At 42.3% G+C, this 26,579-nt stretch overlaps 1 protein-coding gene across 1 annotated transcript in view; it reads right to left on the minus strand.

Moving 5' to 3' along the window:
• The window catches only part of ROR1 (receptor tyrosine kinase like orphan receptor 1), a 345,454-nt gene that overhangs the window by 10,575 nt on the left and 308,300 nt on the right, over nucleotides 1-26,579 (minus strand). Inside the window, exons 6-8 of the mRNA XM_073593811.1 lie at nucleotides 26,081-26,398; nucleotides 16,980-17,225; nucleotides 4,991-5,202 (exon numbers count right to left, since the gene is read on the minus strand). Of these exons, the coding sequence (XP_073449912.1) occupies nucleotides 4,991-5,202; nucleotides 16,980-17,225; nucleotides 26,081-26,398 (776 nt within the window). The remainder of the gene's footprint in view (nucleotides 1-4,990; nucleotides 5,203-16,979; nucleotides 17,226-26,080; nucleotides 26,399-26,579) is intronic.

Here is a 26,579-nt window from a genome sequence, read left to right on the forward strand (position 1 = left end):
CACCTTCCCCTGATCTCTCTGTCAAAATCGATGGCACAACTATCAGCCCATCCCCACATGCCAAGGTCCTAGGTGTAGTCCTGGGCTCTGAACTCTCCTTTAAGCCCCACGTCCAATCACTGTCCAAATCCTGCCGCCTCAACCTCCGCAACATCTCCAAAATATGCTCCTTTCTAACCAATGACACAACAAAGCTCTTAATTCACTCCCTGGTCGTCTCTCGCCTCGATTACTGCAACTCCCTCCTCATTGGCTTACCTCTACATAGTCCATCACCCCTTCAGTCCATCATGAATGCTGCTGCCAGACTCCTCCACCTTACCATTCGCTCTGTGTCTGCTACCCCTCTCTGTCAATCCCTCCACTGGCTCCCGCTCACCCAACAAATTAAATCACTAGCCTAGTCTCAAAGTACCAACCTAATCGTTCTCTTTGTTTCTCTCAAGACCTCCTGCTCCCTAGCTCCCTCGTCACCTCCTACTTTGCTCGCCTCCAGGACTTTTCCAGAGCCTCTCCAATCCTATGGAACTCCTTACCCCAACCTGTCTGATTATCTCCTACTCTATTAGCTTTTAGACGATCCCTGAAAACACCCCTCTTCAGAGAAGCCTATCCTACCCACACCTAAAAACTGCATTTTCATTTTCTCCATCAGTTCATCCCTCACGGTTATTATTTTGTTTCACTTGACCCTCCCTCATAAATTGTAAGCTTTAACGAGCAGGGCCCTCTGATCCCTCCTGTATTTAATTGTATTGTAACTGTACTGTCTGCCCTCATGTTGTAAAGCACTGTGCAAACTGTTGGCTCTGTATATCCTGTATAATAATAATAATGACCTCATATTCATAGTTTCCAGATCTTATGACCTCATATCCATAAGTTCAGGATCATATGACCTCGTATCCATAGGTTAGAGAACATATGACCTCATATGCATAGGTTCCAGGTCATATGACATCATATCCATAGGTTCCTGGATCACATGACCTCATAACCATAAATTCCGAATCACATGACCTCATATTTATAGGTTACAGATCATATTCCCTTATATCCATAAGTTCCAGGTCATATGACCTCATATCCATAGGTTCTGGAGCATATGATCTCATATTCATAAGTTCCAGATCATATGATCTCATATCCATAGGTTCCGGATCATATGACCTCATATCTATAGGTTCCGGATCATATGAACTCATATCCATAATTTCCGGATCATATGACCTCATTTTCATAGGTTCCGGATCATTTGACCTCATATCCATAGGATTTGGATTTGTCCTGGTTATCTTTGTCACCAGGACTGAAAGTAATGGAAAATGCAAAATTTTGAGATATCACCAGAACAGGAACAAAGGGGGAATTTTTCAACAAGGTACACTTATTCTGGTAAAAACTGTCTTAGCGGGGAGTTCTTATTCATTTCCTGTTACGCCTAGAAGGTACATTTTTGGATGTATACAGAGGAGCACAGGGTACAAAGTTCATCTCATCTGGAGGACTTTTTGAAACATTCAAAGGCTAGGAGCATCAAATACGGCTAATGCACTTCGGGGGAAAAAAGCCTCCCCTTTTTTAGGGTTTGAGCAGTCGATGTTAATAAAATCACAACAGAATGCACCATAGGACTGGTGTTCAGGCTTGACGAAAAACAATGTCCTGATGGCACTAAAGCATGTGACTACTCAAGCCCTGAAGAAAGGGAGGGCTTTTTTTTCCCACCAAAACAAAATTGGATGTATTTGATGCTCCTAAATTAAGCACTGAATGTTTCAAAAAGTCCTTCAAATTCGATGAACTTTTGTACCAGGTGCTTCTCAATATACAGGCAGTACCCGGGTTACAAACAAGATAGGGTCTGTAGGTTTGTTCTTAAGGCCTGGTTCAAACCTATACTTTTTTAGTGCGTTTTCAGTTTTGCAGAAACACACTACAGTCCATTTAACATGGTTTCCTATGGGTCACATTCACATCTTTGCATTTTATGGAAAGGGCCAGGGTTTTGGTTCCATAGACTCAATGGGTTCAAAAAATGTTTATTGAAAAACGCAAAATGCATCAGGAATATGCAAGCTGCAACCTCCATAGGTGTGAATCAGGCCTAAGTTGAGTTTGTATGTAAGTCGGAACAGGTACATTTTTTAAGTGCAACTCCAGCCCCCCAAAAAAATATTAAAATTTTAAGTTTTGTTTGGATAGCATAGGGAAGGGTTAACACCCCTGTAACATTTGTTTTGCTGTCTGTGCCCCTGCTCTCCTCACTTCCTGTCCCTGTGACAATTGGATTTTGAAAATTTTGGGTTGTTGTGGAAACAAGGATTGGTGATAAAGCTTCAGTGGAGGTACCTTTTTATAATTAGAGCAGTGACTTTCCCTTCCTAGGGGTAGATTTCCTCTCACTTCCTGTTGTCTCCTTCCATTTGTAAGTATAGTGGAACCTTGGATTACGAGCATAATCCGTTCCAGGAGAATGCTTGTAATCCAAAGCACTCGCATATCAAAGTGAGTTGCTCCATAGAAGTCAATGGAAACTTATGCCGTGTACACATGAGCGGACTTTCCGGCAAACTTTCCCGGCATACCGGAGTCCGTCAGACAATTCGATCGTGTGTGGGCTCCAGCGGACTTTTTTTTTCAAAAGTTTGCCGGACTTAGATTTGAAACATGTTTCAAATCAATCCGACGGACTCGAGTCCGGTCGAAAAGTCCGCTCGTCTGTATGCTAGTCCGACGGACAAGAAGCCACGCTAGGGCAGCTATTGGCTACTGGCAATGAACTTCCTTGTTTTAGTCTGATCGTACGTCATCACGTACGAATTCGTCGGACTTTGGTTGATTGTGTGTAGGCAAGTCCGTTCATTCAGAAAGTCCGTCGTAAAGTCCGTCGAAAAGTCCGCCGGGCAAAGTATGCCGCAAAGTCCGACCGTGTGTACGCGGCATAAGATAATTCCTATTGCATGCAATACCGCATGTGGTCAAAGGTGGGGGGGCACCGGAGAGCCTCAGAAATACTCGGGGACAGCTCGGCTGAACTCGGAAACCCTCGGAAAGGCTCGAAAACACTGGGGAACAGAGTATTTGCAAGTGTTTCCGAGTATTTCCGAGTGATTTCAAGTATTTCTGAATGGCTCTGATCGGCTCCGAACCGTTCCGAGTGTCACGAGCGCCTCCGCACCTCTGGCCAAATGCGGTACTGCACACCCCATTGGCTTGAATCCTGCTCATTTTGCGAGACAACACTCGCAAACGGATTCAGGATTTAAAAAAAAAAAGTTGCTCGTCTTTCCAAACCTTTGTTAACTGCGTATACTCGTAAACCAAGGTTCCACTGTATGAGGCGTATATACAGGGCAGGCCCTACCATGGGTCCCAGTGGGTCCATTGGACCCAGACAGCACTTTAAGAGGGGCAGCAAATTGAACCACGGCCACCTCTCCTTCTCTTCTATTTACCCAGCAGTTTTTTGTGTCGTGATGACTACCCTAGCCTGCCCCTATACTGCCTTAGCCTGTCCATATACTACCCTAACTTGTCTATATACTACCCTAGCCTGTCCATATACTAACCTAGCCTGTCCATATACTAACCTAGCCTGTTCATATACTAACCTAGCCTGTCCATATACTACCCTAGCTTGTCCATATACTACCCTAACATGTCCATATACTAACCTAACATGTCCATATACTGCCTTAGCCTGTCCATTTACTAACCTAGCCTGTCCATATACTACCCTAGCCTGTATATATACTACTCTAGCCCACCCCTATACTGCCCTAGCCCACCCCTTGGAATTGAACATAATAGTAGATGTTCAATTAGTAGAAATGTAAATCTGACTTCCTGATAAATGACATTTAATTTTAGTTTTAATTATCATGATATAAAATAATGGATGTGGGGGGCCTTTTGGTGGGCGTGATTTATTTTTTGACTACCGGGCCATTCTGCCTGCCCCTATACTGCTCTAGCCCATCCCTATACTGGCCTAGCCTGTCTATATATGTATTACCCCAGCCTGTCTATTTACTACCCTAGCCTGCCCCTATACTGCCTTAGCCTGTCCATATACTACCCTAACTTGTCTATATACTAACCTATCCTGTACATATACTAACCTAACATGTCCATATACTGCCTTAGCCTGTCCATATACTAACCTAACATGTCCATATACTAACCTAACATGTCCATATACTACCTCAGCCTGTCCATATACTAACCTAACATGTCCATATACTAACCTAACATGTCCATATACTAACCTAACATGTCCATATACTGCCTTAGCCTGTCCATATACTAACCTAACATGTCCATATACTACCTCAGCCTGTCCATATACTACCCTAGCCTGTATATATACTACTCTAGCCCACCCCTATACTGCCCTAGCCCACCCCTTGGAATTGAACATAATAGTAGATGTTTAATTAGTAGAAATGTAAATCTGACTTCCTGATAAATGACATTTAATTTTAGTTTTAATTATCATGATTAAAAATAATGGATGTGGGGGGCCATTTGGTGGGCGTGATTTATTTTTTTTGGGGGGGGGGCAGCATTTCATCCTTGGACCCAGGCAGCACAATGTCTTGGGGTAGCCCTGCGTTATGTAAGACGGATGTTTGTAACTTGGGGACTGCCTGTACATCCAAGAATTTTTCTGCTAAGTGTTCCCTATCGGAAGCAATTTTCTATTGGCCCCGCGTCCCGCGCCATCACACACACATCACAGGACAGGCAGTGAAGGGATATCTCTCCAATGGGACAGGAGAGGAAAAACTCACAAGGGTTTCCAACCAGCTCTGCTACATCCAAAACTAAACAAAAAAAGTTTGGATTTGGATATACTTTACCATTTCCTACTTTGTCCAAAACTGAAAAAACAAAAAAGCCGAGCTTCACCCCCCAATGCAACTGTAATAAATGGCCCCATATATAAAACCAAAGAGGGGACGGCGGTTCTTTATGTATGTATTACCTTTGGCTTATAAGCATTCAGCATGGACATCTCTACATTCTGTCCTCGGACGTGTTTGGGCTGCCGCGGCACCGCCGGGGATGAGGCCTTCTGGTTATTCCGGCAGATGCAGATGAAGAAGAACAGCAAAGCAATGGCCAGCGGGATGGTGACGCTGGGGACCAAGATGTAAAGTATCTCCATCTTGTTCTTTTCTTTGGAATCTTTGGAGTCTGGAACATAGAAGTTCAGATCATTAATGACTTATTCATGGTGCCATAATTGTATCTGGTACATAAAGGAAACGGGGGTCAGTAAACAATTTTATTTATTATTTAAATATTTACATAGACCCAGTGAAGTGACTGGCCTCAGGTGATACACAGAGATAAAACAAATCCTCCTACATAAGCTGTACCTGTTTACCTGCAGGCTTCTCTACATCTGTTGAAAGTGCTGAATTTATAAAGCTGGTCTGAGAGTTCAGGAAAATTGGGGGGCGAAGAGCAGAAGTCACAGCCTGCAGAGCTCAGTGAGGAGAGCTCTGACAGCTGATTGGAGGGCAGGGAGACACACCCCCTCCACGCAGCTCAAAGGATCGGAGTTGAGGCTGCCAATCAGCTGGAGCTCCCTCCCCTGTCACCATTTTTCTCTTGGTGTCAGAAAAACTTGTGAGCAGTGATTCATGTTGACAGCAGAGGAATGAAGCAGCAGACAGAAATGACACTTAAAACTCTTAAAGTGTTCTTAAAGTTTAGCCCTCTGAAAATCCCTTTGGAAATGATCCCATTGCTCCACATAGCCTCTGGACTGAAATGACACTTTCTTACACATAAGTACAACAGCTTTAGTCGTTACTTTTCTTCCCTTTTTATTTTTATATTTTTTGCTTTTTTATTCTTTATTTTTATATTTTTGCTTTTATTTTATTCCTATTTTATATCTTATTTTTATTATACTTTATCATACTCTAAAATACTCTAAATTACTTAGAATTGGTTTTTGACAAGGAATCTAGAATTGTTAAAATGTTAAACTGTAAAAATGGTCCAACTCTTCATCCATGCTTAACAATTACTATTACGTTAAGAGTACAAATTATTATCAGATGAACCGCACATATTGTATTTACTATTCTTCCACTATAAGTGTTATTTGACACATTCTGTATGATAACCTTTTGTTTCTACAAATTACCCAGAAAAAAATAAACATTATGGAAAAATAAATGCATTGTATAAAAAGGCTACTTTATCCCGTCTTCTCTGATCCTCCCCTTCTTCCACAGTTCCCCAAAAATCTCCTGATAAGACAGAGCCTTGGGGACAAGTTCAGTTTAGCTTGTATTGCTTTCTTTTCTTTGGAGAGTACATGTAATATGCACAGGGCCATTGCAGAGGGTCAGGGGTCCTGCAGCCTGATAGGACAGTCAGAGCAAAATGAAAACTCCTCCTACAAGCTTTAGCCTGACACTGATAGGAGTCACAAGACTGCTATATATACTGGTGATGAGAAAAGGTATTTAGCAGTTTATATTTGCTAAAATAATGTCATTTCCATGTTCTGTATACTGTGGGAGACCAGATATAGTGAATGCAGAGTCCGGGGTTTAGTAACACTGTAGTGAGAGGAATAATTCTAGGTCCTACATTTATGGTTAATGCAGCACAGTGGTGTAGTGGTTGGAACATTTGTCGAGCAGCAAAAGGGTCGCCGGTTCGAATCCCAACCACGACACTACCTGCCTGGAGTTTGCATGTTCTCCCTGTGTCTATGTGGGTTTCCTCCGGGTACTCCGGTTTCCTCCCACACTCCAAAGACATGCTGGGATGATAATTGGATCCTGTCTAAATTGTCCCCAGTATGTATGAATGTGAATTAGAGACCTTAGATTGTAAGCTCCTTGAGGGTAGGGACTGATGTGAATGTACAATGTATATGTTAAGCGCTGCGTAAATTGACGGCGCTATATAAGTACAGTAAAACCTTGGTTTGAGAGCGTTTTGCAAGACAAGCAAAATTTTTAAATAAATTGTGACTTTATATACAAGCGATATCTTGATATAAGAGTAGCGTTATGTCACAACTGAGCAGAAAAAAAGAGAAGAGAGGCGCCTCTAAGTGTAGCAATATGGTTACATTTATTGAAGGTACAACATTTAGCAACTCACATGGCTGATGAATAAAACACACATCTAAGTATGGAGGCATCCGGGGTAAAGCTGTCCGCATAGACCATCCCCCGCACCGCCATCGACGTCGTCCCTTCCACTCTGCGCTCGCCTCGCTTTCAGATCGCTTTGCTGAAGGGTAGTCTTCCCGGTCACAATTGCAGACTGACAGGGTGAGAGCCGGCGGTGTGGAGGACGGTCTATGAGGACAGCTTTAACCCCGGATGCCTGCATACTTAGATGTGTGTTTTTATAGACATTTGCACTGACAAAAAATTTGTTCGTTTTCATTTCATTTGTTTTTTTGCTTTTTTCAGAGATTCAAAAATTCGGAAATTCGAGAATTCAAAAATTCGAAAATGAGAAAATTCAGATTTTCGAATTTCCGAATTTTTGAATTTTCGAATTTCCGAATTTCCGAATTTTGAATTTTCGGGAAATTCGGAATTTGTCAAAATTCGTTAAAAAAAAAAAACGAATTCGGAACTAAACGAATTGCACATGTCTAGTGTTTTATTCATCAGCCATGCGAGTTGCTAAATGTTGCACCTTCATTAAATGTAACCATATTGCTACACTTAGAGGCGCCTCTCTTCTCTTTTATACTCTGGAGCTCCTGCTGGATTTTGCTTCTAATCCCCTTGTGGAGGCTTCCATTTGTGGATGGACATTTTATGGTTACACAACCTGATCACATTGCTATAATCTTTTTATATGGACTAGAAACTGAAGGATTTATGAATAAATGGTTGTGGAACGAATCATCTGAGTTTCAATTATTTCTTATGGGGAAATTCGCTTTGATATACGAGTGCTTTAGATTACAAGCATTTTTCTGGAACGAATTATGCTCACAATCCAAGGTTTTACTGTACCTGAAATACATTTTTTTAAAACTTTTTACTTTGGACTTTTCCCCAGCTTTATCGTGCAGAGGGCATCCCTTAACCTCCCTGGCGGTTTTCCCGAGTGTGGCTCGGGGTTAAAATTCAGTCCCATTAGCGGTAACCCCGAGCCACACTCGGGATCGCATTGCAGGATCCTGGGGTGGCGTTACTTACCTTGTCCCCGGGATCTTGCGATGTCCCCCACAGTGTCCGAGGACTCCGTCCTCCTCCGAAGCCTCTCCGTGCCAGGCTCCGTTCCCTGTGAGCGGCGCGACGCACGGGGGCGGAGCCTGGCGGCAAATTCAAAAAAATGTAAAACGCATAACACATACAGTACTGTAATCTTACAGATTACAGTACTGTATGAAATGATTTCACATCCCTTTTGTCCCCAGTGCTTTGTCCTATGCCCTGCATGCAATTTTACATGATATACACTGTTCTTTCTGCCTGGAAACTGGAGATTGTCCATAGCAACCAAAAAGTGTCCCTTTACGTCAAAAGTGGCTTTAGACCAGCTAGAAAACAGCGATAGTAAATTAGAACACTTGCAGAATTGAGCGATAGTGAATTGTGGGGAAATTTATTTTATTACTATTTTTTTTTTTTTTTAATTATTTATTTTTATTTATTATATTATAATTTATGTTTTTGTGTTTCAAACTTTATCATACCCGGGATATCTACTAGACTCTTGTTTGGACAGATTTAAGTGTGTTATTGTTAAGATTTACAGACCTACAATATAAAACGCCAAATTTCCATGCAAAATAATGGTACCGCTTTCAGCACCTAAAATCCGAAATAATCATACCGCCAGGGAGGTTAAGAGGAGCGGCCCTACACGTGAGCGCACGCCTACACCTACACACCCAAAAATGAGAACCAAGCCTTGAATGATCCAACATTGCTCCCTGTAGCATCTCTCCAGAAAAGTTTTTTTTTTAAAATTCCTAAATAACGTATTTTCAGCAAATTCAGAAAATATAAGTGGCGACTGCAAGCTTGCGAAGTGGACAGTGATGGGGCTAATTAGGACCCCAACGCCGGCCTCCCTGCAGTTCTCGCCATGCTGGGGATCCGATCGGTCGCTGTGGATTTTGTGTTTCCCTGTAAACAGCGGCAGCCAGAAGATTTCACCTCACGACTCGGCTTGCAGAACACAGGCATCGGCGGTGAAGTTTGCCTGGCCTGGGAATTTCCTGTTTGGGATGTTTGCGGCTTCGTCTTCCAGGCCGTGCCGTTCTCCTCGGCTGGGCTGGTTCTTTCAGGCGCTACAAAGGCGGCTTGTGTCCTGAGGATCCCAGATCACCGAGAGCAGGAGCGCCGCTGACACGGGGGGGGGGGGGGCCTCCCCTCCTTCCACAATAAAGGAGAAAACACCGCTGCTGGATACAGGGCCCTTGTTTAATCCTACGTGCGCCTGGACTACAGAGGGTGCCACCCTTCCATGCCCATCTCTACAATTTACAGAGTTTATGTGGATGGAAACCATAACTGAAGGGCGTTTTATTTGCCAATCATTGTATGTTTTTTTTTTTTTTTTTTTATTAAGTTTATACACATATAAAACATTCCACATCATTTCAAAGACAAATATACAAAACATTCTTTAAAAAAAAAAAACACAAATGTTTTGTATATTTGTCTTTGAAATGATGTGGAATGTTTTATATGTGTATAAACTTTATAAAAAAATAAAAAATAAAAACAAATGAAAAAAATTAACAAACTGGATCTATCCTGTAGCGCTCCTCTCAAAAGACCAGATTTTTCAAAGTTCTCAGAAAAAAGTGAAAAATCACAAAAATTGGAAATATTCCACCAAAGGGAACCCCCCCCCCCCCAAAAAAAAAAAAATAAACCCCTCCCACACTTTTATTGGATACCGTGAACAAACCAATCCCCCTACCCTCAAACTGTTTACCTTTACCCAATTGTATATGGATAAATAATACCCCTACCTATAATGTTAAATACTCTTAAAATAAATAAATAAAATCGTATGTATAATACGTGTATAATTCATGATTTTTTTTTTTAAATAAAATAATTTTAGCCGTTTTTGTTGTAATATGTGTCAAGGTGACAACATAGATGCAGAATTGGGAGGTGGGGACAGAGCGTTGTCACCCTATAACAGGAAGTGCCTGAACAAAGATCTCCATGGCAGGATCAACATGGATGAACAATAAATTCCTGCAGGAACAATAACCCCCCCCCAGGAACAATAGATCCCCAACCTGTAATAATGAATCAACCCCAGCAACAATACATCCCCAACCTGCAACGGCAGATCAACCCCAGCAACAACAGACCCCCCCCCAGCAGCAATAGATCAACCCCAGCAACAACAGACCCCCCCCCCCAGCAGCAATAGATCAACCCCAGCAACAACAGATCCCTCAGCAACAATAGACTCCCCCCCCAGCAACAAAAAATACCCAACCTGCAACAATAGATCAACACCAGCAACAACAGACACTCCAGCAACAGTAGATCCCCAACCTGTAACAACAGATCAACCCCAGCAACAAAAAAATTCCCAACCTGCAACAATAGATCAACACCAGCTAAAACAGATCCTCCAGCAACAATAGATCCCCAACCTGTAACAGTAGATCCACCCCAGCAACAATAGAACCCCCCAACAACAGATCAACCCCAGCAACAATAGAACCTCCCCTCCAGCAACAAAAAATCCCCAAAAATAGAACTACCCTAGCAACAATAGACCCCCCCCCAGCAACAACAGACTCCCAGCAACAACAGATCAACCCCAGCAACAATAGACCCCCAACCTGCAACAATTGATCAACTCTAGCAACAATAGACCCCCCCCCGCCACAAAATCAACAAATCAACCCCAGAAACAATAAACCCCCAACCTGCAACAACAGACCCCCCAGCGACAACAGGTCAACTCTAGCAACAACGAACCCTTCAGCAACAATAGATCCCCAACCAGCAACAACAGATCACCAACCTGCAACAATAGATCAACCCAAGCAACAAAAGACCCCCCAGAAACAATAGATCAACCCCAGCAACAACAGAACCCCCAGCAACAATAGACCCCCCCCAGCGACAATAGACCTGCCCAGCAACAATAAATACCAAACCTGCAATAATAGATCAACGCCAGCAACAACAGACCCTACAGAAACAATAGATCAACCCCAGCAATAGACCCCCCCCAAGCAACAAAAAATCCCCAACCTACAAAAATAGATCAACACCAGCTAAAACAGATCCTCCAGCAACAATAGATCCCCAACCTGCAACAATAGATCAACCTCAGCAACAATAGACCCTCCCCTAGCAACAATAGACCCCCCCCAGCAACAACAGACTCCCAGCAACAACAGATCAACCCCAGCAACAATAGACCCCCAACCTGCAACAATTGATCAACTCTAGCAACAATAGACCCCCCCGCCACAACATCAACAAATCAACCCCAGAAACAATAAACCCCCAACCTGCAACAACAGACCCCCCAGCGACAACAGGTCAACTCTAGCAACAATGAACCCTCCAGCAACAATAGATCCCCAACCAGCAACAAGAGATCACCAACCTGCAACAATAGATCAACCCAAGCAACAAAAGACCCCCCAGAAACAATAGATCAACCCCAGCAACAACAGAACCCCCAGCAACAATAGATCCCCCCCCCCAGCGACAATAGACTTGCCCAGCAACAATAAATACCAAACCTGCAATAATAGATCAACGCCAGCAACAACAGACCCTACAGAAACAATAGATCAACCCCAGCAATAGACCCCCCCCAAGCAACAAAAAATCCCCAACCTACAAAAATAGATCAACACCAGCTAAAACAGATCCTCCAGCAACAATAGATCCCCAACCTGCAACAATAGATCAACCTCAGCAACAATAGACCCTCCCCCAGCAACAGCAGAACCCCCCGCAGCAACAATAGACCCCCAACCTGCAACAATAGATGTAACCTGCAACAAGCACCAACTCTCCAGAAACAACAGACCTCCCTCAAAACAGTAGATCCCCCTGCAATAATAGACCCTTCCTCCGGCAACAATAAATTCCCCAGCAGCTAGCATGTTTTGCCAGTTAAAGGGGACAGTATATTTTTTTACCGATTTCGCTTTGCTTGTTATATTATTTGTATTGCTGCACTTATAATTACAACTTATCATGTAGCGCGGACCATCGTGTTCACATTCTATGGCGTGACTCCTCAGGAAGCGAATACGTAGAAAAACGCGTTGGCCTAAGACGCCATTATTCGAAGGTTACGTGTGAAGAATGTGATTTGTGCTCGTTGTTTTAGTATAGAGTAATGGATGGTCACACTTTACCTATGATATGTGGAATGTATTTTTAACTGTGTGTAATAAACTGATTGATTTTATGAAATCTCAGGGTCTCTATGTGGTACAAGTATTGCCCCATCTAGGTGTCTGATGGGTTCAGAGGTTTTTGGCCTTAAGATATATTTAAGGGATAGAGTATGGTTGATGTTTTAATACAGACCAACCCTTTTGTTCTTTCTAGCAACATAGATCCCCCTCTGCAACAGTAGATCCTCTATAATAACAATAGATCCCCCACCAGCAACAACAGACCCCCCCAGGAACTCTATATCCCCCCCCAATACATTCAGTGCTGGAGGTGCTTGATCTGTTTATTGCGGTGGGCACAGAGCCCTTCTATCCTGTATATAGCACACATTTCCAACGTTTCCAACATTTCCTATGAAATATGGGAAAGGAAAAATGCCCCCCCTTTGCAGTGGGATACACCAACCCTGCAGGAGGTAAATGGTAGACATGTGCGGTTCGTTTCGTTCCGAATTAAGATTCGGATGAATTTTCGTTTTTCAGAAATTTGGATGTATCCGAATTTCCCAAATTACAATAATACCGACTTTAAACAAATACGAAAAACAATAAAAAAAATTTGGACAAAATTCGAATCGTTATCAAATACTTTTCGAATAGTTTTCAAATTCGAAAAGTTTTCGAATTCAAGTAGTTTTCCAATTCCCTAACAGAAAAAAATGTAATAGAAAATAAAAGAACAGAATAGACAAATATAATAGAAACAAATAGAATAGAATAACAACGAAAGAATATAACCACCTTTTGAAATTCGAATTTCAAATAGAATACATTTGAATTCGAATACATAAAAAAAGAATAGAATTGAAAAAAATAGAATAGAAAAGAATAGAATAGACTATAATAGAATAGAAAAGAATATAATTAAAAAAAATAGAATAGAAAGAATATAACCATCTTCTGAAATTCGAATTTCAAAAGAAATAAATTTGAATTCGAATACATAAGAAAAGAATAGAATAGCAAAAAAAAAAAAAAAAAAAGAATAGAATAGAAAAGACTATAATAGACTAGAAAAGAATAGGATTTAAAAAACAATAGAATAGAACCTTTTCTGAAAATTCAAATAGAATCCATTCGAATTTGAATAGAATAGAAAAGAATAGAATAGAATAGAATAGAACATAACAGAATAGAATAGAAAGAATATAACCATCGTCCCAAATTCAAATTTCGAATAGAATAAATTTGAATTTAAATAGAAAAGAATAGAAAATAAAACAATAGAATAAAATAAATAAAGAACAATAGAATTAAAAAAACAATAGAATAGAATAGATTAGAATAGAAAGAATATAACCATTTCCCAAAATTCAAATAGAATCAATTTGAATTTGAATAGAATTGAAAAGAATAGATTAGAATAGAAAGATGGTCTATTTTATTCTAATCATTTTTTTTATTCTATTCTATTCTATTCTGTTCTTTTATTTTTATCCTATTTTGTTTTGTTTTACTCCATTATACTATATTCTTTTATTTTCTGTTATATTCTTTTCTATTCTATTTATTTATTTTTTATTCTATTCCTTTATTTTCTATTATATTTTATTCTCTTTGGAAATTGGAAAACTATTCAAATTCGAAAAATTTTCAAATTCGAAAATTTTTCGAAATGATCCAAATTTAAAAAGATTAGATTTGATTAGAAAACGAATAAACAAAACGAATTCTGAAAACGAATGAAACAAATCTTTAACTAAACAAATTTATGTAAATATCGAAACAAAACACATTTTTTTTCGTTCTGCACATGTCTAGTAAATGGTTGTTTATGTCTAGGGTACAGAAACAAGCACTTTTACTTAGCCAATCCCTCTCTCCCCCAGCAGCCAGCGCTCTCCTGTACCCTCCTACAATCTGGCAGCAGTCCCTTGGCGTCCTCAAGTCCAATGAAGGAGTATGGGCCCTGCATTGTACTTGATGACCTCAAAGGACATGACAGTTGCACCACCGGAGCGCAGGGGAGAAGCGGCTGCGGGTATTGTCTTACAACCTGGAGGGAGCCTGCGGGAGAAGAGCTAATCAAGCATTGATTGTGCTTGATTAGCAGTGCGAGAACAGCCCCACTACAAAGGAGAATTTTTGTTTTCCCCCGATGCTCAGTTTCAACCTTTTCTGAAAGTAATTTTGAAATACTTGATTTGCTTGCTGTTCCATATTTTGAATATTATCTTTCAACTGCTCATCTGTAAAGCCCCGCCCCACCCCTACCGGTGGTTGTCTGCAAGTCAACGACTGTCATTAGGCTTCTTGCTTAACCACAATCCGCAGGCCACGGGTTGAGAACCCCTGTTCTATAGTAATCCCTCCCCCTCACTCCTCCCCCAGCAGCTACATAAAAGGTTATGTAGGTTGGTGAGGGGCAGGGGAGCTGGGCCAGCGCAGACAGTAACTATTCCCAGAAGAGGAGAGAGGAATGATATGCAGGGAGGGGGGGGGCTGTGCTAGGGAATGGACTCTTGCTGAAGAAGTAGCGAGCAAGTTCAAAAGCACATTGCAAATGAATAAAAAATAATTTATGGAAAAGAATTATACAATTTAAGAAATTTAAATGAAGCATTAAAATGCGTAATTTTTCTGTGCTTTAAACTGAAATTTTTTGAAGTTAGTGACAGGGTCTCTTTAAGGTATAGTCAGAATACATTTTGTAGTTTTTGGGTAGAGCTGCACGATTTTGGCTAAAATGAGAATCACGATTTTTTTGCTTAGAATAAAGATCACGATTCTCGCGGTGTAACATCTTTCACGTTATACAAATAAATTGGGTTGGCTAACTTTACTATATAGTTTTTTTTTTTTAAATTCATTAAAGTGTATTTTTTTTTTTTTTAAATTGCGTTTGAAAGACCGCTGCGCATAAAATATTGCAACAACCACCATTTTATTCTATAGGTTCTCTGCTAAAAAAAATATATATATATATATATATATCATGTTTGGGTGTTCCAAGTAATTGTCTTGCAGAAAATAATGATTTTTACTTGTAATCAACTAATGTCAGAAAAGGTTTGGTCTTTAAATGGTTAAACTTCCTTCCTTTACACGCCGGTGTTTCGTCACATATGGTGACCCATCACATTTGAAGTGCGCATGCGCGCCGCCGCCATATGCGTTCCAACGCTTTTAAAACTTTACGTTTTAAAAGTGTTAAAAGTGACAAAAACACTTTTAACACTTTTTATTTATTTTTATTCTTTAAACGCTTTTTAAAAAAGTGTTAAAAGTGACAAAAGTTTTATAAGTGTTGGAACGCATATGGCGGCGTCGCGCATGCGCACTCCAGCGAGTAGCCAAATGTGATGGGTCGCCATATGTGACGAAACACCGTACTGGTTCTTTCCTTTGATAAAAGAACAAAAAGATACTTTGTTTCTAGTTATTCGCGTGTTGTGATTAAACTTTGCAGGCTGCCTGGATTTTTTCTTTTTTTTTCTTTCCCAGCTGTGAGAACTCTCTGCACTTGTTAGAAAGAATCGTGACATGCTGTTTTTAAGATCGGGAAGAGAAAAAGATTGTGATTTCGATTCTTAACGATTAATCGTGCAGCTCTATTTTTGGGTAGTGTAGCGAAGGACTAGAACTAGAACCCCTGCACAGCTTTGCATTATTTGATGACGTCAATAAGCTTTTTTGTTCAGTTGGGAGTTCTATCTACCCCTCCGATATGAGTCCCGTGCGGCAAAGCGTTTATTTCCAACTCCAGCAATGGAGACCTGGTGGAAGGACAGAGAGTCATGTATGTACTGGAGGGGCGCCGTCATGACTTCGAAAGCAGAAGAGTCAGAGCGAAGGTTCACTCTCTTCATCAAGCCCAAAACTTTGTGGGACCCAGTGGCGTCGCTAGGGGGTGGCTTTTGGGGTGAATCTAGGGCCCATAGCCCTGAAACTCTGCAGGGGTCCCCAAGGGGAGGCTCGGCTCTCTGGGGACCCTGATATAAGTGGGGGGCTCTCTGGGGATTCTGATTTTAAGGGGGAGGCTCTCTGGTGACCCTGATGTAAGGGGGGGCTATCTGGGGACCCTGATTTTAAGGGGGAGGCTCTCTGGTGACCCTGATGTAAGAGGGGGCTCTCTGGGGACCCTGATGTAAGAGGGGGCTCTCTGGGGACCCTGATGCAAGGGGGAGGCTCTCTGGGGACCTTGATGTGAGGGGCTCGCTGGGGACCCTGATGTAAGTGGGGGGCTCTCTGGGGAGATATACACACACGTATACTACTGTATATACATGTGTATGCCCGCCCAAGCGTATGACTTTCTTTACTAAGTTGCTATGGGCTCTAGCCCCAGATTTTTTGTAGACCTAGCAACGCCCCTGGTGGGACCTGACTTGGAGATGTCCTTTAAGCCCCGCCCTCAATCCAGTTGACTAGTAACGGGTAGCACAGCTTTATAACACACTTATAAGGAGATGTCCTTTAAGCCCCGCCCTTAATCCAGTTGACTAGTAATGGGTAGCACAGCTTTATAACACACTTATAAGGAGATGTCCTTTAAGCCCCGCCCTTAATCCAGTTGACTAGTAACGGGTAGCACAGCTTTATAACACACTCATAAGGCGCTTACCGCAGGCCGGGATGTCGCAAGTTTCGTGTTTCATGTTTTCGTCCAGCGTGAAGCACCACGGGGCCTCCTTCTGGTTGCCGGGGTTTCTGCAGTATGAATGACCCCCGTTCAGTTCCGGGTATCGCAGAGCGTTGAACGTATGAGTGTGCGGATATTGTGAATTCCACGGCTGGCATTGCCGTCCAGATTTGGTGACGCTCACTGTGCCGCGGTAATCCACCCCTGTGCTGTTGTAGCATTTGTGGTCTGTAAAGAAAACAGAGGGAATTAAAAAATGTAAATGATTTTCACTTCCATTTATAGAGGAGGAGGTAGAAGAACTTCCAATCTGTTAGGGTGTAAGGGAGGATACAGGAGGTGGAAGAGCTAACAATCTATTAGAGCATAATGGAGAATGGTGGAAGAGCTTATCATTTATTACAACAGTGGTCTCCAAACTGTGCTTTGCTTGCTTTTATCTAGCCCTCGGGGGAACTATTCCCCCCACTGACACCAATGATGGGGCACTATTCCTCCTACTGACACCAATGATGGGGTACTATTCCTCCCACTGACACCAATGATGGGGCACTATTCCCCTCACTGACACCAATGATGGGGCACTATTCCTCCCACTGATACCAATGATGGGGCACTATTCCTCCCACTGATACCAATGATGGGGCACTATTCCCCTCACTGACACCAATGACGGGGCACTATTCCTCCCACTGACACCAATGATGAGGCACTATTCCTCCCACTGATACCAATGATGGGGCACTATTCCCCTCACTGGCACCAATGATGGGGCACTATTCCTCCCACTGATACCAATGATGGGGCACTATTCCTCCCACTGATACCAATGATGGGGCACTATTCCCCTCATTGGCACCAATGATGGGGCACTATTCCTCCTACTGACACCAATGATGGGGCACTGTTCCTCCTTCTGACACCAATGATAGGGCACTATATGAGGCACTATTCCCCCCCAACTGATACCAATAATGGGGCACTATTCTTCCCACTGACACCAATGATGGGGCACTATTCCTCCCACTGACAGAAACAAAGGGGTACTATTCCTTCCACTGTAACCAATGATGGGGGGGGGTTATTCCTCCTCCACAACACATTGAAAGACCAAGACCGCGCATGCTCGCAAACTAAAGAATACAATACAATACAATACATCATTGCAGGAAGTTGTATTCTGTCTTACGAGAATTTATGTAACTCTAGTAACCTCTTCATTTTCAATATGAGACTAGCATGCAAAAAAAAAAATGGACAATCATTCATCTGATATTCTTATCGTGTGTACCAGGCTAAAGAGCAGAAACAGAAGGTGGAAGAGCTTACAATCCGTTATAAGGAATGAAGAAGGTGGAAGAGATTGCAATCTATTAGGGTACAAGGAAGGATGCAAAAATTGGAAGAGCTTATGATCTATAAGGGCACAATGGAGGACAGATTGGTGGAAGGTCTATTAAAGTATAAGGCAGGATACAGAGGGTGGAAGAGCTTACAATCTATAGGGGTACAAGAGAGGCACACAGTGGGTGGAACAGCTAAAAATCTAGTAGAGATATTGGAGGAAAACAATGTAGAAGAGCTTACAATCTATTATGGTTTAAAGTGGAGGGCCACCCTGAAAAAAAATTACACCATAAATCCTAAAAATAATTTAAAAAAAAACATTTGAAAAAAAAGAAATTTTTAAACTTACCTAAACCCTTGTTGCTAGGCAGTCTTCCTAATCTGCCTCTTCCTTTTCCGCGGTGTGTTCTGCTCCTCGGTGAGCGGCCCCGTTGTCTTCTGGGAGCTGTGTGTGTTCCCAGAACACCACGGGGCCATTCACAGAGCGCCGCGCCGCTCGCGCGTGCGCAGTAGGAAACTGGCAGTGAAGCCACAAGGCTCCACTGCCTGTTTCCCTTACCTAGGATGCCGGTGCCGGGACCCGAGAGCCGAGGGACGGGTCGACCTTGGGCAGCTGACATCGCGGGCACCCAGGACAGGTAAGTACTTATTTAAAGTCAGCAGCTACAGTGTTAGTAGCTGCTGACTTTGAATTTTTTTTTTTTTTTTTACGGCTGGAAACCCGCTTTAAGAGAGAACATAGTAAGTGAACAAGTTTACAGGCTATTAGAGTACAGGTGGGTACACACTATAGGAAAATCGGAAGAATAATTCCGTACGAGGCACGGATCGTTCGTTTTCCGTATCATGTCACAACTTTCGACATCCGATTTAGACTTTCCAAATGAAAATTTCCTAAGGGACAAACTCCAAAATGTTTCTCATACATGAACAGAACTAACGATTTTTGTTGTTTTCAGACAGTTTTAGTACGAGAAAAATTGCATAAGAAAGACTGCGCATGATCAGAAACAATAAACAACAAAATAAAGCCTTCGGGCGGCGTACCGGGTAGCACTCTCGCCTAGCAATAAAAAGGGGTCACTGGTTCAAATCCCAACCATAATACTACCTGCCTGGAGTTTGCATGTTCTCCCTGTGCCGGTGTAGGTTTCCTCCTGGTACTCCGGTTTCCTCCCACACTACAAAGACATGCTGGGAGGTTAATTGGCTTCTGTCCAAAATTGGCCCCGGTATATGAATGTGAGTTGGGGACCTTATATTGTGAGCTCCTTGAGGGTAGGGACTGATGTGAGTGTGCGATGTATGTGTGGAGAGCTGCATAAATTGACAGTGCCATATGGATACCTTAAAGGGGTTGTAAAGGTAAAAATTTTTTCACCTTAATGCATTCTATGCATTAAGGTGAAAAAACTTCTGACAATACCGCCGCCCCCAGCCCCCCCCGTTTTACTTACCTGACGCCTCGAAAGTCAGCTTCTCGTTCCCGACATCTATTCCTCCGCTCACCCTGGCCGCTGATTGGCTACAGTGGATGGATTGGAAGCAGCGCAGCCATTGGCTCGCGCTGCTGTCAATCACATCCAATGACGCGGCGCGCTGGGGGGCGGGGCCGAGTGATACAGTGAGCGGCTATAGCCGCCGGCTGTATCACGGGAGCGCGCCCGCAAGCACTCACCACCGTGCGAGGGAGCTCGCATTAAGGTGGTTAGTTCTTGCGGGGAGGAGCTGAAACAGCCGCCGAGGGACCCCAGAAGACCAGGTTCGGGGCCACTCTGTGCAGAATGAGCTGCACAGTGAAGGTAAGTATAACATGTTTGTTATTTAAAAAAAAAAAAAAAAATTTTACCTTTACAACCCCTTTAAATAAAAATAATAATATAATAGATGAGCATCTTAATGAGACACAATGGATAGGAACAATTGTAGACACGCACCACACTCACTCAGGTTGAACTGGATGGACCGGTGTCTTTATTCAACCTTACTAACTATGGGGTTGATTTACTAAAGGCAAATCCACTCTGCACTGCAAGTGCAGTTGCTGTAAATCTGAGGGGAAGATCTGAAATGAGGGGAAGCTCTGCTGATTTTATCATCCAATCATGTGCAAGCTAAAATGCTGTTTTTTATTTTCCTTGCATGTCCCCCCTCGGATCTACAGCGACTGCACTTGCAGCGCACTTGTGGTGCAAAGTGGCTTTGCCTTTAGTAAATAACCCCCAATGCAACTATGTAACTATGTATGTTTGTTGTACAGGAACTTTTGTACATTATTTCCATCCTCGGTTTCCTGTGAAACATCGAGGAAAACCGGACGATCGTTCTCACGATTTTCTCCATAGTGTGTACCCAGCTTAAAAGGGAAAGAAAGCAGGGTGGAAGATTCAATTATTGTCAAATCTATTCAATTATCTATTCAATTCAACTATCCTTCCCACTGACACCAAAGATGGGGCACCATCCTTCCCTTGTCTATTTAGAGGAAAAGACAATTGAATAGATAAAACAGAGGGATACATATGGTGAAGAGCTTACAATCTATTATAGGATAAAAAAACAATACAAAAGCTGAAAGGACTTGCAATCTTTTACAGTATAGGGGCGTGACAGAGGAGGTGGAAGAGCTTACAATCTATCATGATGTAAGAAAGGGGCAGAAAAGGAGGAAGAGCTTGCAAACTATTATAGGATTCAAGAGCAAAACAAGAGATGCAAGAGCTTACACTCTATTACAGTATGAGGGAGGAACAGAGGAAGAGCTTGCAATCTATTACAGTATAAGGGAGGGACAGAGGAAGAGCTTGCAATCTATTACAGTATAAGGGACGGACAGCGGTGGAAGATTTTACAATCTATTACGGTATGAGGGAGGGACAGCGGAGGAAGAGATAAGGAATGGACAGCATAGGAAGAGCTTACACTCTATTACAGTATAAGGGATGGACAGCGGTTGAAGAGCTTGCAATCTATTACAGTATAAGGGAGGGACAGCAGAGGAAGAGCTTACAATCTATTACAGTATAAGGGAGGGACAGCGGTAAAAGAGCTTACAATCTATTACAGTATAAGGGACGGACAGCGGTGGAAGATTTTACAATCTATTACGGTATGAGGGAGGGACAGCGGAGGAAGAGATAAGGGATGGACAGCATAGGAAGAGCTTACACTCTATTACAGTATAAGGGATGGACAGCGGTGGAAGAGCTTACACTCTATTACAGTATAAGGGATTGACAGCGGTGGAAGAGCTTACACTCTATTACAGTATAAGGGATGGACAGCGGTGGAAGAGCTTGCAATCTATTACAGTATAAGGGAGGGACAGCAGAGGAAGAGCTTACAATCTATTACAGTATAAGGGAGGGACAGCGGTAAAAGAGCTTACAATCTATTACAGTATAAGGGAGGGACAGCGGTAAAAGAGCTTACAATCTATTACAGTATAAGGGAGGGAACAGCGGTGGAAGAGCTTACAATCTATTACAGTATAAGGGAGGGACAGCGGTGGAAGAGCTTACAATCTATTACAGTATAAGGGAGGGACAGCGGTAAAAGAGCTTACAATCTATTACAGTATAAGGGATGGACAGCGGTGGAAGAGCTTACACTCTTTTACAGTATAAGGGATTGACAGCGGTGGAAGAGCTTACACTCTATTACAGGATAAGGGATGGACAGCGGTGGAAGAGCTTGCAATCTATTACAGTATAAGGGAGGAACAGCGGTAAAAGAGCTTACAATCTATTACAGTATAAGGGAGGGACAGCGGTAAAAGAGCTTACAATCTATTACAGTATAAGGGAGGGACAGCGGTAAAAGAGCTTACAATCTATTACAGTATAAGGGAGGGACAGCGGTGGAAGAGCTTACACTCTATTACAGTATAAGGAATTGACAGCGGTGGAAGAGCTTACACTCTATTACAGTATAAGGGATTGACAGCGGTGGAAGAGCTTACACTCTATTACAGTATAAGGGATTGACAGCGGTGGAAGAGCTTACACTCTATTACAGTATAAGGGATTGACAGCGGTGGAAGAGCTTACACTCTATTACAGTATAAGGGATTGACAGCGGTGGAAGAGCTTACACTCTATTACAGGATAAGGGATGGACAGCGGTGGAAGAGCTTGCAATCTATTACAGTATAAGGGAGGAACAGCGGTAAAAGAGCTTACAATCTATTACAGTATAAGGGAGGGACAGCGGTAAAAGAGCTTACAATCTATTACAGTATAAGGGAGGGACAGCGGTAAAAGAGCTTACAATCTATTACAGTATAAGGGAGGGACAGCGGTAAAAGAGCTTACAATCTATTACAGTATAAGGGAGGGACAGCGGTAAAAGAGCTTACAATCTATTACAGTATAAGGGACGGACAGCGGTGGAAGATTTTACAATCTATTACGGTATGAGGGAGGGACAGCGGAGGAAGAGATAAGGGATGGACAGCATAGGAAGAGCTTACACTCTATTACAGTATAAGGGATGGACAGCGGTGGAAGAGCTTACACTCTATTACAGTATAAGGGATTGACAGCGGTGGAAGAGCTTACACTCTATTACAGTATAAGGGATGGACAGCGGTGGAAGAGCTTGCAATCTATTACAGTATAAGGGAGGGACAGCAGAGGAAGAGCTTACAATCTATTACAGTATAAGGGAGGGACAGCGGTAAAAGAGCTTACAATCTATTACAGTATAAGGGAGGGACAGCGGTAAAAGAGCTTACAATCTATTACAGTATAAGGGAGGGAACAGCGGTGGAAGAGCTTACAATCTATTACAGTATAAGGGAGGGACAGCGGTGGAAGAGCTTACAATCTATTACAGTATAAGGGAGGGACAGCGGTAAAAGAGCTTACAATCTATTACAGTATAAGGGAGGGACAGCGGTAAAAGAGGTTACAATCTATTACAGTATAAGGGAGGAACAGCGGTAAAAGAGCTTACAATCTATTACAGTATAAGGGAGGGACAGCGGTAAAAGAGCTTACAATCTATTACAGTATAAGGGAGGGACAGCGGTAAAAGAGCTTACAATCTATTACAGTATAAGGGAGGGAACAGCGGTGGAAGAGCTTACAATCTATTACAGTATAAGGGAGGGAACAGCGGTGGAAGAGCTTACAATCTATTACAGTATAAGGGAGGGACAGCGGTGGAAGAGCTTACAATCTATTACAGTATAAGGGAGGGACAGCGGTAAAAGAGCTTACAATCTATTACAGTATAAGGGAGGGACAGCGGTAAAAGAGCTTACAATCTATTACAGTATAAGGGAGGGACAGCGGTAAAAGAGCTTACAATCTATTACAGTATAAGGGAGGGAACAGTGGTGGAAGAGCTTACAATCTATTACAGTATTAGGGAGGGACAGCGGTAAAAGAGCTTACAATCTATTACAGTATAAGGGAGGGACAGCGGTAAAAGAGCCTCCAATCTATTACAGTATAAGGAAGGGACAGCAGTGGAAGAGCTTACAATCTATTACAGTATTAGGGAGGGACAGCGGTAAAAGAGCTTACAATCTATTACAGTATAAGGGAGGGACAGCGGTAAAAGAGCCTCCAATCTATTACAGTATAAGGAAGGGACAGCAGTGGAAGAGCTTACAATCTATTACAGTATAAGAGAGGGAACAGCGGTGGAAGAGGTTACAATCTATTACAGTATACGGGACAGACAGCGGTGGAAGAGCTTACAATCTATGAAGGTATACTAAAGGGACAGAAAATGTTGGAGAGCTTACAATCTATTACGGTATAAGGAAGGGACAGAAAATGTGAAAGCGCTTATAGCCTGCTGGAGTGAATGGATGTAATATATAGGAATTGGAAGAACGTACAGTATGATGTATTACGGTGATGAAAGTAAGCAGTAGATATTATAAATGATTGGGGTATAATGGAACAATATGTAGGTTATATTATCTCTGTCTTACCAAATCAGCCCATGTATCACTCTGCATAATGGCTGAGAAGATGCTGATTAATGACATAATGAAGTAATGGAGCGATGGATTGTTTCATGTGGTTTTCAGTAGAAGTAATTTTACAAATGGGACATTATAACCATCAGAATTACACGGCTTCTGTTAGATTCAATTATGTGCACCATTTTCTACAATCAGCCAGAAATAATGAAATTCCATTTCTTTAGAAAATCTGCTACAAAGTTCTGTATATCTGCGTATTTACAAAATGGCAAAACCAGTTTTAGTTTTCTGGCGAAATCCTTCCAAATGTATCCACTTGACAAAGATTTACCCCCCCCCACCCTTTCATGACCAGGCCATTATATGCTTTTTGATAGAATTGAAATATACTCTGCGCTCAGGATAGTATCAGGTTGCAGCCCCCCCTAATCAGTTCCCAGAAGGAACTTACAAAGTATAAAAAGCAAACAAGTTGGGGTGAGTGGCACTACCTTGCTGGCTGTCAAATGAGGGTAAATCAAACAAATATATACTGTATGTAAATAAATATAACTGCCTATAAGGGAAGAAGCTTTCCCCAACAGTGCAGGCAGCGTGCATTCATAACAATGTGTATGATGTGAAAACAAAAAGTGATAAAAGGTACCCATAGAACCTATACATATATAATGTGAAATATATAAGTGAAATATGAATCAAAATAGATATATTAGTGAAGTATAGATCAAATTAATATGGCCTAAGATCATCAAAAAACTACCAATAAATTGTCTCAGAAAAAGTCTGCAGCAAAGTCCCAAAAAAAACCACAAACACAAAAACCCTGGTAGAAACAATATAAAAAATAAAAATAAAAAGCGGTGAAGTTCCAAAATGGCCAAGTGTCCAAAACAATCAGGTGACTTGTGTTCAGCAAATCAGGTGACTTGTGTGCTCCCCCTGATGGGTCCCAACTCACCAGCTACTTGTACCCCTGCAGGGGTAATGGGCATGTGTGGATAGCCTTGGATGACATCCCTTTGGTGGCTCTGCTCCTGGTCCATCTATGACTTCTTGTGGTCTGTAGGGCCTCTGCAGCTCGCTCCACCCAGTCAGGACACTTTTTCCAAAGAGTTATTTATCAGTTTGTTAGGGATGGATCCTCCTCTGCTGCCTCTTCCAGCAATGTCTTCTCTCTACTTCCTCCCGACTCACCTCACCGGGAACTTCCTGTCTGTACCTGACATCACTCGAAGTCCAACTACTACTAGATACACCATGACCTGGATAGACCAGAACCTTCACAGACATACAAAAAGACTCTTCCACCTAAAATCTTTCTGCACAGGAAGGCTTCATAGACACCTAGACTTTTAAAGGGGTTAGAAGATCAGCCTGATCATCTGTGATGTTTAAGTCACTGGTGGAGTCTTATGGACCTGGATGCAGGTTGAGGTCAGACCAGTCAAGTTCCTCCACCCCAAACTCGCTTATCCATATCTTTATGGACCTTGCTTTGTGCAACTGGTCCAAATCATTTGGTGGAGGAACAAATTTTGTGTGACGGAAATTCCGATGGAAAATGTCCGATGGAGCATACACACGGTCGGAATTTTTCGACAACAAGCTCCCATCGAACATTTTCTGTCGGGAAATCCGACCGTCTGTATGGGGCATAACAGTGTAAAAATATACCATACCTGGAATTCATCTTTATGTCAAAATGTAATACAATTTTTAGTGGGATAGAGAGAAAGGAGAATGATAAACATGAGCTGACGGAGCGGGTAATCATTGGGCTCCTCACTGCACTTACTCTTATTAATGGGGTCGGCCATTGGTATTCCAATGCGGATGCAGTTACTGGCCTCGGGGCTGTCTGGCTGCGGAAGGTCCTCGCAGTTCGGCAGCTTCAGCCTCATTAGGATCATGGGGTTGGACCTGGCGAAGATGTACTCGGCTTGGCACAGGACGTTCTCCAGGATCTCACACTCATCCCGGCACAGGTCCCGTGGCTTGGGGGAGGACGAGGTCTCCGAGCAGTAGGGAAAGGCGTAGTGGCAAAGAGATGGAATGGCGAACTCGGAGCATTTGTCGGACAGGTGATTGGAGGTTCCGATCATCGTGAAGGCAGCTGAAAAAAAAAAAGAGAGAGCAAATCAAGAGAGTGCGTATAAACATAAAAAATTGTCAACAATTTTGAAAAAAATACAACTTTCTGCTAAAAAAAAAAAAAGTCCAATAAAAAATCGAATTACTTTATAAATTTAGGCCATTATGTATTCTGCTACATGTTTTTGGTAAAAAAAAAATTC

The sequence above is a fragment of the Aquarana catesbeiana genome, linkage group LG07, assembly GCF_042186555.1.
Source record: "Aquarana catesbeiana isolate 2022-GZ linkage group LG07, ASM4218655v1, whole genome shotgun sequence".
In the NCBI taxonomy this organism is placed as follows: domain Eukaryota; kingdom Metazoa; phylum Chordata; class Amphibia; order Anura; family Ranidae; genus Aquarana; species Aquarana catesbeiana.